The following is a 16,040-nucleotide window of genomic DNA, read 5'->3' on the forward strand; positions in this document are numbered from 1 at the left end:
CCAGCTCTCCTAGAGTAGCTGTCTGTCTTCCTGGAATCTCCTCCATGCTCTTGAGACTGTGCTGGGAGACACAGCAATCCTTCTGGCAATGGCACGTATTGATGAGCCATCCTGAAGGAGCTGGACTGCCTGCGCAACCTCTGTAGGGTCCAGGTATCGCCTCATGCTACCAGTAGTGACCCTGACCCTAGCCAAATGCAAAACTGGTGAAAAACAGTCCGAAAAGATGAGTAGGGAAAAAAATTTCAGTGGCCTCCACCTGTAAAACCATTCCTGTTTTGGGGGTTGTCTCACTGTTGCCCATCTAGTGGACCTGCTTTTAATGTCATTAACACTAAAGCAGCTGAAACTGATTACCAACCCCCTCTGTTACTTAACTGACCAGATCAATATCCCAGGAGTTTAACTGACTTGATGATATTCTCTGATTAAAAAGTGTTCCCTTTATTTTTTTGAGCAGTGTATATATATATATATATATATATATGCCTGTTTAATCGAAGCTAATTTATGTGTGTTTCTCCATCCCCAATGTCACTTCTCTGTGTTTTACGGCCCTGACGAGAACGTTGGTCTCCTCGGCTGTGAACCGCTCCTGGCGTGCGTCTGGCAAATCCGCCGTTATAATAGCAAGCCGCCATCGAACAAGCGCGCCTGCTCTTAAAGGGAATGTGAGATGTCGCTCTGATTGGTTTATTTCACGTTACGCCCAAACCACACCTATGAGTAATAAAGCTACTTCAGACCAACACATTTTAGATTTGCGTCGGAGAGTCATTTATCCCGCCGGTATAATAGCAACAGCGCCCGAGACCCGCCCACAAAGTTACTTGTGTTTTGCGCTTGATACTTGCGTTTCATCGTTAAAATAGGGCCCAGAGAGTCAATATTATAAACACTACAGATCATTCATTAGACACTATTAACTTTTGCCATTTGTGTTTAGTGTTTTACAACATAAGTGCATCACAGTATGAAATGTGGTTTAGTGAATGAGAATGTGTTAAGTGTTTTGCAAAAAAAGAGCGCATGAGATTGCAAATGGTGTCTTAACTACCCGAACTTGTTTAAGGTTTTACAGAAAGAGTGATTTATTGGTTTAGTTTATTGAGAATTTGGTTCAGAGAATGGGATTTAGAGTTTTAGCAATTCAGAAAAACTGTAAGATGGGAATACGAATAGGACAGAGAGTAGAAAAACAAGAACGAGGAGCACGATTTGCACGTGTGTTAAGAGTTAGTAATAAATTAAATATGCAAACCGTTCACCACAGCCGTGTACTCTACTTGCTCATTCTAGAATATATTATTTAGACCCCAGAGATCTGAACACAATTAATTAAGGTAAGACTATATCTAACCAGAAGTCATGACCATTAGCGTAGAACCAAGCTGACCAACTTAACTACTTCTAATGGTAACTTTGTTTAATCATGCCATGATTTCCCACATACACTTAGTTAGAATAATATTACAATAATCAGAGCTTTTGAGGCTCACCCTATTTAGATTGGTCTAATACCACTCTGTTGTTCTGAACAGAAAACACATTATTAGCCTCTACAGTTCTCAGTATACATTGACTAATGCCGATGTGTTCGTCGGATCTCTGAAACTTCAGTCGGTGTGCTCCTCTGCTCCACCCAAGCTGGATTTCAGTCTGTTTACTAACCTGAGCGTACAATTGTGGTGTTATGAACTTAACGTAATTTACTAGAGTTAATAATTTCAGTAGTCAGAATAATTCCAAATATAACAATTTATTAATAGTCAGGTAAATGTATCATGCCAATTACATAATCATTTCAAAGATAATCAATACAATAACATCAATCCTCAGAGATAAAGAGTAAAAGACGCATACCTGACATTAGAAAAAAAACATAATGCTGAGTGTCGGAGGATATTCATCATTAGGGGCTGATCAGACTCCAGAATCACCCTGAGCCTTTATAAGCGTTTCTTTAATCACTCAGACCAGGACAAAACATCCCCCGATGTGGGCCATGAACTTACGATAGGAATTTGCATTGACTAGAGTTATAGACCCAGGGGGTTCGCACCTTGCTGAGGAACCGGAGGTAGTTTGGATGACCGCAGTAAGCAAAGTATCTCTGAACTCTTAACCCTTATTACATTTTGGTTTACTTCTGTGGAGAAGAGACCATTGTACCCTTCGCACTGAGACATTTTATATGATACCAAACATGACTGTTAATTCACTTGTATTGACATAGAACATTATAATTTTTGTATTATCTTTCAAAGTGAAGTATGTGAAGAGAAGGATGTGTAAAAGGAAAGAAGTGGAGAAGGAAGGACAGGAGCTTTCGCTCTGTGGGCTGTGGAGACCAATGGCAGTATGTGTTTGTGTTGTCCATATCTCAGGAGATCCAAGTACCTGAGGTCTTACAATGCCAACATTTCTGTATAATGTTACAAAATGCTGGAGCTTAATGAACTGCACAGAAGAAATCTTTTTAATATTTAGTTGTATATATTACAATATATTAGTTGTATTAGCAGAAACTATTAATTGTTCCCTTCGAAATTTTTTAATTTGTCCTCTGCACAGTCCAGCCACCCATCTCTATAGCCTTTTTCTTTACATTTCTCCAGATTTCACTTTTTCTAATCTTAAATGAATTCTCTGTTGAATAAATGCACTCAATTCTATGCAGCTGACTCACTGGTAGACTTTTCTTCAGTGAATACTTGCACAAGGGACACGTGGTAATTTCCACTAATATCTAGCAGTGGTTCTCAATCCTGTCTCTGGATCCCCCAACATACACATGTTGTATGTCTCCTTAATGAAACACACCTTATTCAGGTCATCGGCTCATTAGTGGAGACTCCAAGACCTCAGATGAGTGCGTCAGAGACATTCAAAATGTTGGGACGGAGCTCCAGGAACTGGTTTTGGGAAGCACTGATCTATTGGGTTATTTGGATTAGATTTGATAGCATATCGGTCTATAGGCCTTGATCATTATCAGCACCTCAGTGACTTTAGGAATCTCAAATGGCCCTATTGGTAAAGAAAAGGAGATTGTAACAGGACAAACTAATGTATGTTAACTCGCAGTCCTACAAGTCTGTATGACCAGCATGAGGCTCCTGGAGGAACTGTGGGAGTCTCATTCCAGCACGAGGCTCCTGGAGCAACTGTGGAAGTCTCATTCCAAAGAACTCTTGCTTTTTCTCAAAGTAGTAGTTGAATCGAGCCATGGCATACCTTAGAAAGATTGAGAGAGGGAAAAACGTACATATAAATACAAGCTGTTTCTTAGAAGTAAAAACCTTTTGTGAACAACACAAGTCAGAGAGAATTACTAATAATGTTACTAGCAACTTCACTACAGAGAAAGTTAAATCTTGACATATGTCTGTTATGTTACTGTAATTTTGTTACTTTTAGCACAAAAGGAAAATTGAGAGTTTAATCTCTGCTGGATTTTTTAAACGGGGTCACATCGGGAGGACCAAGAACCAGTCAGGGTGGACCAGAGAAAACAAATAAATACTGGTTCTATAAGAGCATTTCAAGGTACTAAATATTTACCACTAAACTATGCACCATTTATCATCGGTAATACCATCGTGGAACCACTCGTTAGCTGTGTTAGCGGTACATCTGGGCTAAAGTAACCTGACAAGCCAGACCCACATCAAGATGTTGGGTCTGGGAACACACCATTAGCGCATGTCTGGCACTTTAGCAGGGGTGTGTGTAAACTGTGTCATAGCCACCCTGAACTTGAGCATTGTGTACACAAAGTTTACTAAAAAGAAATTATTTTTGATTGACAAAATGCCGGCGGCCGGAAACACTAACTATACTGATAAAGTGAGTCGTACAAAACCTTTCTTTTTAGAAAACTTTGTGTACACAAACAATACAGTCAATGCTGGAGTTCATGTGTAGAGCCCCTGGTGATACTTCCAGCACAGTTTCATGTTGTGTCGAGTCTTCTTAGTGTTTTAAAAATAGCGATTTTGATGCTATCATAGATGTGCCCCATTCACTCCCATTCAAATGGCATTTTGACCGAAAACGAAAATACGGTCAAACTTAAAAGTGGCGTTTCCATTCTAATTATGCTTTTACACGAAAGTTTGACTGGAGTAGATTAACTAAAAGAGCCTAGGTTAAATTGTTAAATTAAAAGTTACCCTTTAATACATATTATAAGCTAGCATGAGTAACAAAATGCTTTCTCTGTGTCCAGATTTGACTGTAATAATAAGGCTAAAACGGACACTTCAAATTGACTTGACAAATTAACAAATTAACAAAAAACAAAAACTATCTCAAGTTTGACAAAAGCAGTCAGTAATAATGTTAAATATTGGCTATATGCAAGTGTAAAACCTAATACAATTAAATTATTGTCTGAAAGCAATGTACACAGCCATGTGTATAGATTTATGTAGGAATACAGCCACCTAGTGGTTACACCTTGGCACTACAGATGATAAAAGGTTCATAATTTAGAGGTAAATATTAGTAGGCTACTGTAAAATCCCCTTATATGGCCAGAACTTATTTCTGTTTTCCTCTATTGAAAATTATTAGTGATATTTATTTAATCACTAATATTTATGATGATTATTAGTGATACAACATAGGAGTCATGCGCATGTGTTTGTATTGGGTGTACGTGTGCAGACATCATACCCTGCAAAAACACATTTCCAGGAGATGACACAATAGCCTTTCTAATAATAATAATAATAATAAAAAAATATTATAGGCCACTATTATATTCATTCGCGTAAGCCGGCTAACACTGGTTTGTTCATTCGGTAGCATTCGTGCGCAGAAAGTGATGTAGTTGAGTGTGACGAAGAAATAGCCGAGTGTCTCCACAAAATCTGAAGGCAAGTGGTCACAGAAGACGTATATGAAACAGGTGTAACGGTAATGCGTCTTGGCTGACCACTTGTGATCGGATCACCGAAATCGCATCTTTATATCAGGTGGAAACAGGCTCTCTTTCGCTCGCTCGATTTCTGGGATATTGTATATAATTTGGGGGTTGAGGGTCTCTAGAAACCCCTGAGTCTGGGGCCTGTGTAGACCTTAACCCGCTCCTGCATACAAGGACTGCACTGAATCAGTCTTTATTCTCATATATAGAGACTTATATATAGTATATAATCTTATAAAGGGCTATATAGGCATCTAGTTGCTACAGAATGGTATTACTGGTATTCTTTTCAATCCATATTAACAAATATATACAAATATAATTTGGAAACATTTCAGAATTATATTTGTATATATTTATTAAGGATTACATTTTCAAATTATATTTGTATGTATTTGTTAATAAGGATTTCACCTAGAGCGTCGAAATGGCTAGAAACGGCCCTGACTTACTTTCCCATTCGTTAACATGACATGGTCAGATTCAGATGGTAAATATCATATATTAAGTTATAGAGATAATCACCATATTTATACTGAAACCATCATATTTAAAAAATATGATATTAATCATATCATAATAAAATATTTAATTTTACTACTGTAAATCTATATTAAATTATTATGGGATCTCCTTCAATGCTTTCAGAATATTTGCTTTTTAAAATAGTTTTGTTTCTGTATTTTTGTTTTTGTTTCGTTTTTTTGGCAGTTTTTCCTGATGTGTAATTGTTCCCAACATTGTTTTTAAGCATTATTTATTGTTTCAGATATGGACTTAAACTGACTTAATTATTTGGTTGTCACGATCACCTGAAGACCTGCAGCGTGCTTTCTATATAGTCACCGAGAACAAGTGAAATAAACAGAAAATACTACAAACTTTGTTAAAGTGATTATTTTGAACAAGTATTAAATTAGACAATATTAAAACCATATTATTTTAGCTTCAGTATTTGTATCAATACTGTGTCTGTGAGGTAAAAGACCTCGCCACCTCATACATTTATATGATTTTTTAAACAAAATGAAAAAAAATGTATGATTTACTTTCACACAAAATCTGTTGCTCCATCAATGTTCAAGGCAAAAAAAAAATTTCTTCTGCAATCATACACTTTGGGAGGAGCGAAAAGCAAATATTTTCGTAAGGTGTGCCTTTAGCCCCGCTGTATCCGATATAATCATAGCTGTGTATTCCTAGTTGCTGGACACATAAGAATTTGGATATGTATATTTAGACTACTGTATTTAAGGACTACTTTGTCAAATTTGTTATTGTTACAGTCAAATCACACAAAGACACGGAGAAAGCATTTTGTTCCTCTACCGCTTCTTCAGTCACACGAAAGTAATCAGAACATTTACTATGGGCTATCAAAAAGGGCTATATTTTAAAATATATAATTAAGTGATTACATATCATTTACTTGTTTATTTAATTATCTATTTAATAATTTACTTAATTTGACAGGAAATGGCTCGCAAAATGTGAATCGTTGTCCATCATTTTGCAAGCACTTGGTGATAAAGGAACATGCTTGTATCTGCCCCTACATCAGAACAAAACAATGGTCATAAAACCCTCCATAATAAGCTTTCAAATACAAAGCCCAGATGCTCTTTCTATTCTCCCCCAGTTTCCGTGTGTTATTTTGGAAAGGTGTGTAATGTACCTCTTGAAGTCAAAGTCAATAGTGGAATGTTTTGCCTGCAGAAGAGCCCATAGACACCAGAACAAATGAGCCACCTGGAGACAAAATGAAGTATTCTTATATTAGATCCAGAGCCGATCAGCCCTATACGCACACTACGCAAGGTGCGTAGGGCCCCGCAAATTACTCAAGGCCCCGCCTCCCCCTCGTGTCAAAGCGCGTCAATCAATGTTTACAATATCGATGACAAAATGAAGCGGAACTATCCTTCTGGTCACGAAAAGAGAGAGAGAAAAACACCATGAGAGTTAATTGCGGCAACAGTTCAGGTAGACTTGTGTGCTCTCCTCTCAAAGTTTGATGTCAGCAAAGAACAGGCACACCACGCCCACTTAGATCAGATATCACATCAACATGTCAGCCGGAGGGGTACCAAGGGTCATCGCTTTCGGCTTCAAGAATTATTCACAAGATGGCAAAAGACGAACAGCGCTTTGCAAGACATGCAACATTAAGAGCCATTCTGCCCAGTAAGTGCTTGTCAATTTGTTTATGTTATTTGGTTAGTTGGTAGTTAGCTAATGTAATAATAGCTAAAGTAGCCATTAAGGTTTTATCAGCGATTTCAGGCCCAAAAAAGGCCCAAATATAAATGATCACATTCATCTAACCTTTCCTAACGATCCGCTAGCTGCCCGCCCCATAAGCAGGCGGTCAAAAAAACGCGTCTCTGTAGGCCTGCGTAAAAAAAAACAAAAAACGCGTGTGTGTGTGAGAGAGAGAGAGAGAGAGAATGAGTGAGTGAGTGAGTGAGTGTGTGTGTGTGTGTGAGAGAGAGAGTGTGTGTGTGTGTGTGTGTGTGTGTGTGTGTGTGTGTGTGAGAGAGAGAGAGAGAGAGAGAGAATGAGTGAGTGTGTGTGTGTGTGTGTGTGTGTGTGTGTGTGAGAGAGTGAGTGTGTGTGTGTGTGTGTGTGAGAGAGAGAGAGAGAGAGAGAGAGTGTGTGTGTGTGTGTGTGTGTGTGTGTGTGTGTGTGTGTGTGTGTGTGTGTGAGAGAGAGAGTGTGTGTGTGTGTGTGTGTGTGTGTGTGTGTGTGTGTGTGTGAGAGAGAGAGAGAGAGAATGAGTGTGTGTGTGTGTGTGTGTGTGTGTGTGTGTGTGTGTGTGTGTGTGTGTGTGTGTGTGTGTGTGTGTGTGTGAGAGAGAGTGAGAGTGTGTGTGTGTGTGTGTGTGTGTGTGTGTGTGTGAGAGAGAGAGTGAGAGAGAGAGAGAATGAGTGAGTGAGTGTGTGTGTGTGTGTGTGTGTGTGTGTGTGTGTGTGTGTGTGTGTGTGTGTGTGTGTGTGTGTGTGTGTGTGTGTGAGAGTGAGTGTGTGTGTGTGTGTGTGTGTGTGTGTGTGTGTGTGTGTGTGTGTGTGTGTGAGAGAGAGAGAGTGAGAGAGAGAGTGTGTGTGTGTGTGTGTGTGTGTGTGTGTGTGTGTGTGTGTGTGTGTGTGTGTGTGTGTGTGTGTGTGTGTGTGTGTGTGTGTGTGTGTACTCGTCTATCTATCTAACTGGGGACCTTGGTGTCGTTACACACTCACTAACAGGGGACCGTCGAGCCAAGTGGGGACATTTTTCAAGTCCCCTGTTGGTCATGCTTTAAAACATGTTAAAATCAGCCAAAACACGCTCTGGTTAATTTTGTACATTTTTGACCAAGTGGGGACTTACATGTGTGTGTGTGTTTAAGTCCATACTCAGCAGCGCTCCTGTAGGCTGGAGCAGGAACTGCAGTGGCCCATTAACACACGTCGTTCACACTTCTCTATTGTCTGAATGGCTGCTGTCCTTGAGAGGCTCTGAGACTGTAGAGCTGCTGTTTAACTGCTTCAGTAACACTTTATAATAACTGCACGCTATTAATCATTAGTTAAGCATTAGTAAAGAGTTAATTCATTTATAAAGCATTAATATACACTAATAAGCAGTATATAAATGCAGTTATAAATGCTTTATTCCTGTTTTAAAAGCATATCTATAATGTGTTTAATAATTGTATTTTCATACTTTATTAATGATCAATTTATCATTTCTAAATGAAGTATAGCATCATTTACAAAGCAGTTATTTAGGAGTTGTCAGTGGTTCATAAGATCCCTTAGAAAGTGTGAGTAAATGATTAAACTAATTCAATGTACATTCATACATCATACACTTATTATTCAGACATATAGTAATAGTTACTTAGTGTGTTAATAAATGCTTTATTAACATGTATTTCTACTGTAGTTCAGGTAGTTATAAAGCATTTAGTAGAGGTCAGTTCACAATTTTTTGTGAGCTCATCTAAAGTGAGGACTAGTTATGCAAGTTATGTAGGAGATTTAAAGGCTGTTAATATTTCTATGTTCTCTATCACTGTGTTGTGTTGTGTTTGTTTCCTTTTTCTGTTTAGAAGATAACTGAGTCTTTAAATCTCCTTTATAAATGCTTTACTAGGCATAACTAGTCCTCACTTTTTCTCACAAAATAGTGAACTGACCACTACTAAATGCTTTATAACTCCCTGAATCTACTACATTTACTCACACTTTCTAAGTGATCTTATTAATCACTGACAACTCCTAAATAACTGCTTTGTAAATAATGCTATACTTCATTTAGAAATGATAAATTGATAATTAATAAAGTATGAAAATACAATTATTAAACACATTATAGATATCCTTATAAATCAATAATACAGCATTTAAAGCTGTATTTATAAACGGCTTATTAATGTCTGCATTATGAATTATGATTTAACTGTTTACTAATGCTTAACTAATGATTAATTAAATGCAGTTATTATAAAGGGTTACCATATATATATTATATAATATTTTTCAGAATATAACTTCAAATATGCATTTTTTTAATAAAAAATAAAATAAAAAAAACATGCCAAGAGGGGATCTACAACTCAATGTTATAATTATAATGTAATTATTATTATATTATAAAGGTATTAATAATGCGACAGATAGTATTGGCTGCCTATTAATTAAAACATCATTTCTACAAAAAAAAAAAAAAAAAAAAAAATCAATAGACATGTCCTTATTTTTCTGTTTCCTTTGTTTCTAGGATGTTGATGTACAGAGAAAGTCAGTGTTTGAAATATTGCTCAATTTAAATGCAACCAAACATATGTCGTTCGTTACCATCCAACAGTGGACCTTTCTTTAAGATCTAATTCAAAACTTTTGAGTTGACTTGCTGCATCTGGTCATTTTGAAGAAACAAAAATGAAATCATTTTTTTCATAATATAACTTTAAAAAAAATAAAAATAAAAAAAAATAAAAAAAATAAACATGCCAAGATTGAATCTCAACTCTGAACGATCTCTACCTATACAACAGTGGACTCAAAATAGCCTGCAATGGAACTGTGTGTGTGTGTGTGAATAGTTAAGTATGTCTTTATTTTGTAACTATAAGTTATATATATTTATATATAGGCCTTCATAGATACTTTCTATGCTTGGTTATGCAGTCCCTAACAATTTACTTGCCATTGTTATGTGCCATTGCACTCACACATACATGTCTATATTACTAACAGACCAATGTCGCTCTACACTGGCCAAGTGAGGACTCAATGAACGATGTCTATCTATACAAGTGAGGACTTGAACAGTGTGTGTGTGTGTGTGTGTGTGTGAACAGTGAAGTGAACTGGCAGTGAAGTCTGTCTTCATTATGTATATATAGTATATTATATAGTATATTATATATTATGCCTTTTATCAGTCATAATATTTGTTTATTTTATTTAACACTTATTTTCTCTCTTCATAGATACTTTCTATGTTTGGTTATGCAGTCCCTTTAGGGTTTATAGGATTAATCAAACAGAAATAGCTCTTTAAGGTAACGATTTCAGGTCACTATAGTGACCTATATTTAGTATAGCGTAAAGCATACTTTATACAGTGAATAATGATTTTATTAATCAAAATGAACTTCGCGTCCCCAGTTGGATGGTAAAGAACGATACGTGTTTGGCTGCTTTGTACATTTCTTGCCATCACAAACACACTGTAAAGATTTTGGAGGTCAATCTCAAAATGTTATGTCGAAAAACTAAAGTGCAATAAATAATACACGCTTTAGGGTCTGTTTACACGACATCATTTTCAACTGAAAACTGAAAACGTTTTGGCCGTTCATTTCAACGAAAATGCCATTTTGGGGGCCTGACAATGAACGCTTTTGAAAACGAGTTTTTGTGAGCTCATCTAAAGTGAGGACTAGTTATGCCTTGTAAAGCATTTATAAAGGAGATTTAAAGGCTGTTAATATTTCTATGTTCTCTATCGTGTTGTGTTTGTTTCCTTTTTCTGTTTAGAAGATAACTGAGTCTTTAAATCTCCTTTATAAATTATTTACAAAGCATAACTAGTCCTCACTTTAGATGAGCTCGCAAAATAGTGAACTGACCACTACTAAATGCTTTATAACTGCCTGAATCTACTACATTTACTCACACTTTCTAAGTGATCTTATTAATCACTGTAAACACCTAAATAACTGATTTGTAAATAATGCTATACTTCATTTAGAAATGATAAATTGATTTAATAAAGTATGAAAATGCAATTATTAAACACATTATAGATATGCTTCTAACTCAATAATACAGCGTTTAAAGGTGTATTTATAAACTGCTTACTAATGTCTGCTTTATGAATTATGATTTATCTGTTTACCAATGCTTAACTAATGATTAATAGGATGCAGTTTTTATAAAGGGTTACCATATATATTATATTATATTTCTCAAAATATAACTTCAAATTTGCATTTTTTTTTATTAAAAAAAAAGCATGCCAAGAGGGGATCTGCAACTAAATGTTATAATTATAATGTAATTATTATTATATTAAGATATTAATAATGCGACTGATAGTATTGGCTGCCTATTAATTAAAACATAATTTCTACTCTTAAAAAAAATCAATAGACATGTCCTTATTTTTCTGTTTCCTTTGTTTCTAGGATGTTGATGTACAGAGAAAGTCAGTGTTTGAAATATTGCTCAATTTAAATGCAACCAAACATATGTCGTTCGTTACCATCCAACAGTGGACCTTTCTTTAAGATCTAATTCAAAACTTTTGAGTTGACTTGCTGCATCTGGTCATTTTTAAGAAACAAAAATTAAATCATTTTTTTCATAATATAACTTTAAAAAAATCAAAATTAACAAAATTAAAAAAATTAAACATGCCAAGATTGAATCTCAACTCTGAACGATCTCTACCTATACAACAGTGGACTCACAATAGCCTGCAATGGAACTGTGTGTGTGTGTGTGTGTGTGTGTGTGTGTGTGTGAACAGTTAAGTATGTCTTTATTTTGTAACTATAAGTTATATATATTTATATATAGGCCTTCATAGATACTTTCTATGCTTGGTTATGCAGTCCCTAACAATTTACTTGCCATTGTTATGTGCCATTGCACTCACACTACATGTCTATATTACTAACAGACCAATGTCGCTCTACACTGGCCAAGTGAGGACTCAATGAACGATATCTATCTATACAAGTGAGGACTTGAACAGTGTGTGTGTGTGTGTGTGTGTGTGAACAGTGAAGTGAACTGGCAGTGAAGTCTGTCTTCATTATGTATATATAGTATATTATATAGTATATTATATATTATGCCTTTTATCACTCGTTTTGAAAATGATGCCTTTACCATCTGCATGTAAACAACATAAACGTGAATTTGTGAAATTGTTACGTCATTCCAACCCGGTCACACTAAATGCGTCTCTATAGCACACATTGTGTTTATTGTGCAATTTATACGTGCATATGATAGGCATGGGTGGGTTTAGGGTAGGTTTAGTAGTGGTGTGTAATATGTAATATGTATTATATGTTTGGTTAGGATTAGTTTTGTAGGATGTGTGTGTATTACACTCAATAAAGTGCGTATTATATGCATGTAAAAAAAAATATTTTCGCGTAAAAATTGCACGATAAACACAATGCGTGCCATAGAGATGCATTTTCATGAGATCAGGCAGGTCATGCACAAGTATATAACATGGTCACATGCGTACTTATCATCACGTGTTCACATGTTCATGAGTATTTGAGTTTTTTTTTTTTTGTTTGTTTTTTTGACAAAGTAAGAAAGGTTTGGGGTGTGCTTTTAGATGGGCCTTTAAAATTTGACAAACAAATATCTTCAGTAACTGGATCTAGTTTCTATCAACTCCGTCTTTTGTCTAAAATTAAACACTTCCTAACTGACAAAACACTAGAGATGGCTGTTCATGCTTTTATTACTTCCCATTTAGACTACAGCAACTCATTGTATTGCGGTATTTCCAAGTCACAAATCGCTCGCCTTCAACTGGTCCAAAATGCTGCAGCAAGATTTATTCACAAAAGTAGTAAATATAATCACATGATGATGATGATACATTTTATTTATATTGCGCTTTTCTGCTTTACATATAGCCTCACATTCAAGCTGGGGGCAAGCTGGGGCCAGTTGTACTGTTAGAGGGGCCAGTTTAGACCTTATTGTTGTCATATCATTTTCTGCACTGCACTATAGGCATTAACAGGCAAAATACCATGATTACCAATCATTCAACAATGTATTTGCATTGCCATTATATTTTTTAAATTTGCATTACATATTCAGAATCAGTCACATTAACTGCATTCTACGATTTTTGTGTTTTTTTTGCAAAAAGATCAGCAAATTCATCTAGATTTAAGGCCTTAGCCCTCCTTGACTCAATACTTAGAACACCTAAATTGCTTAATCTGTCATCTGACATTGTGGACCTGAGATAGGTTTTCACCAGCTTTAGTGCATACAATATAATATACAATTAAATTATGCTTATTTTAAATGTATTGTGCAGGCTAGGTATAAAAAATATAGGAAAAACCATGATAATATGAAACGCTTCAAAACAGAGCGCACAAAGCGCATATGCGCATCGCGGGTGCAGAATGATGTGCTCAAAGCAACATGGAGTCACAGTGTTCAGCGCTGCACAAGTGCGCATTTAAAAGTTCACGGCACAAAGCGAAGAAATTTCGAGCGCACAAATCCTAGTGTAGCCTATATCTGTACAACAGTTTATTGATCATTTGTTTCTTCACATAGTGAAGTTTTAAATTCCAGTTATTGTGCGTTTGATGCCGATTCATAGTCCTTGTGGTGTGAACAGGCACACGGTAGCGAGTCGTTTTAAAACAGCAACAAACATAAAATACAAATACACAAAATAAAGTCATTTTATGCAAATCCACAGCCTTTTATCTACAGATCAAGCATTATAATGTGTATATATCATATTGGAGAGAGTTTTACCGTGCATATATATAACATAATATAAATTAACATTACAAAAGTTAATGATAGTACATTTCAAATACCTAAAAATTGACAATTAAGTGATTTTGTTCGAGTCAAAAATATTACTTAACATTAATGAACCAACGGTACACATTTTTTACTTTAGCAATCTTATGGGTTGTGGTCTCTCAGACATTGGCAGTAATAAAAATACAATAAAAACATAGTTTCCCTTTGGACTTAAATTACATATCTTTGTGGTATACGGTAGAAATATTGCACATTTCAGTCTAGCTTAGGATTTTAAAATAAATAACACAGTCTTGGAAATAATATGTAAGCATGTGCAAATAAGCCTGTATAGTAAATCAAGTTCTGTTGGTCTTTGTGTTTAAGTGAGAAATTAATTCATTTAAATTGAAAGATCTCAATGTTTATAAGATCTTTCAATTATGTTTAACAGTTTTGAGCGTATAAAAGAGTGTATAAAAATGGGCTCTGAGTTTTGGCAGTGGTTGTGTCTAAGTGAAATATGTAGTTTGGAAGATGTAGTCACTGAATGCATTAATACAACATTGAATGACACAGACATTTGCAACACTTCTACAGTAATACCGTAGTAAAATATTTTCAGAATCTAAAAAATTAAATACTATCAAAACAATTAGATGTAGCTGAACACATACAGGTATTAATCTTTCAGTTTCATCACCATCTATAAAAAGGGTAAACTTGGGGGAAATGTGTACTGTACTGTAAACAATGACCATGTGACATAAAATGCTGTGAATTCTGAACAACAGAAAACAGCAGAAATATGTTAGAATTCTACCCGTTATTTGTGTGTTTTTTTATTTAAAGTGTGTTTTTGGGGGGTAAAACCTTTTCTAGTGTTCTGGAAGAATGAGTTGATCTGAGAATGAAGTTTCAGTGCATTTTGAATGTGAAATGAACTGCTGTCAAGCTGTAAGTTGGTTTGGAGAAGATATCATGGTCTTTTAACCTGATATCATTTAAGACATCATTTAAGACTGTGGTATAAATGATTGAATGATTTAACCATAACTCATTACTATCCTTGATATTCTAAAATAGGTATTTTTCATGTGTATGTAGACTAGGGTGTGTGATATTGAGTTGTTGCACTTCCCCCCCACACACAATTTACATATCAATGCAGGAAGGCCTTAAAGGCCAGTGTTTTTCTTAGGTGAGAAAACTGGCCAACAACCCCCAGAGTAGTGTTACCAATATCTGTGCAACTTCTCAAATACACTAGAATAAACTAGAGAAAACGCTGGGATTTACCCTGCCAAATTAAATTAAATTACAGGTTTTTACAATCGCTAAGACACATTTCTCAATATTTAGGTACATTTTCAAAACTCTTCACTCAGTTCTCCTAACCAACTTACAGCTTGACAGCAGTTCATTTCACAATCAAAATGCACTGAAACTTCATGTCTCAGATCAACTCATTCTTCCAGAACATTAGAAAAGCTTTCACCCCAGGTTAGTCTTTCATTTTCATCACCATCTATACAAAAGGGGAAACTTAGGAATATTTTAGTACAGTAATGTTAAAAAGTTAGTTTGTTAGTATACTTTACTTTATTGTCCTTTTTCAGGAAATTTGTCTTGGACTCAAAGCTGCATTAGTACACAACATATACATACACACACAAACCAAAAAGAGTTTAAAACTACATATATGTATAACTACATCTTGCTATTTAACATATTAATAGATACTCTAACGGTTACTCTTACTCAGTGGGACTCTATACCGTCTCCATGATGGCAGAAGCTGATACATTGGAAATAAAACATGGCTTGAATCACTCACTATTGTCTGTGCATTTTTAAAAAAATCCACGATTCGTAAATTGATTGAAGTGATGAGTACTCTCTTACACCCATAACTTACATTGCAGTTTTCACAAGACATGCAAGCTGTGATTTTAATTGGACCGAAAGATTGCCATATGAAGTTTGCATCCTATAATTTAAAAGACTACCTAAAACGGCATAATGAAATAATTGCATAATTCTCTGATTTACACCGAACAGCCTAAGTCTTCTTAAAAAAATACAAT

At 35.5% G+C, this 16,040-nt stretch overlaps 1 protein-coding gene across 3 annotated transcripts in view; it reads right to left on the reverse strand.

The window, feature by feature from the left end:
- Positions 1 to 1,740: 1,740 nt before the first annotated feature.
- Positions 1,741 to 16,040, reverse strand: part of LOC309504511 (ethanolamine kinase 1-like) — a 44,073-nt gene continuing 29,773 nt past the window's right edge. For 2 of the 3 annotated variants that reach the window (XM_082177665.1, XM_082177663.1), the window contains 2 exons: positions 6,609 to 6,682; positions 1,741 to 3,237 (listed from right to left, as the gene is read on the reverse strand). In XM_082177665.1, coding sequence (XP_082033791.1) covers positions 3,090 to 3,237; positions 6,609 to 6,682 — 222 coding nt within the window. In that variant the 3' untranslated portion in view covers positions 1,741 to 3,089. The remainder of the gene's footprint in view (positions 3,238 to 6,608; positions 6,683 to 16,040) is intronic. The other variant, XM_082177664.1, reaches the window with a different exon arrangement.

The sequence above is a fragment of the Leuciscus leuciscus genome, assembly GCF_965113295.1.
Source record: "Leuciscus leuciscus genome assembly, chromosome: 8".
In the NCBI taxonomy this organism is placed as follows: domain Eukaryota; kingdom Metazoa; phylum Chordata; class Actinopteri; order Cypriniformes; family Leuciscidae; genus Leuciscus; species Leuciscus leuciscus.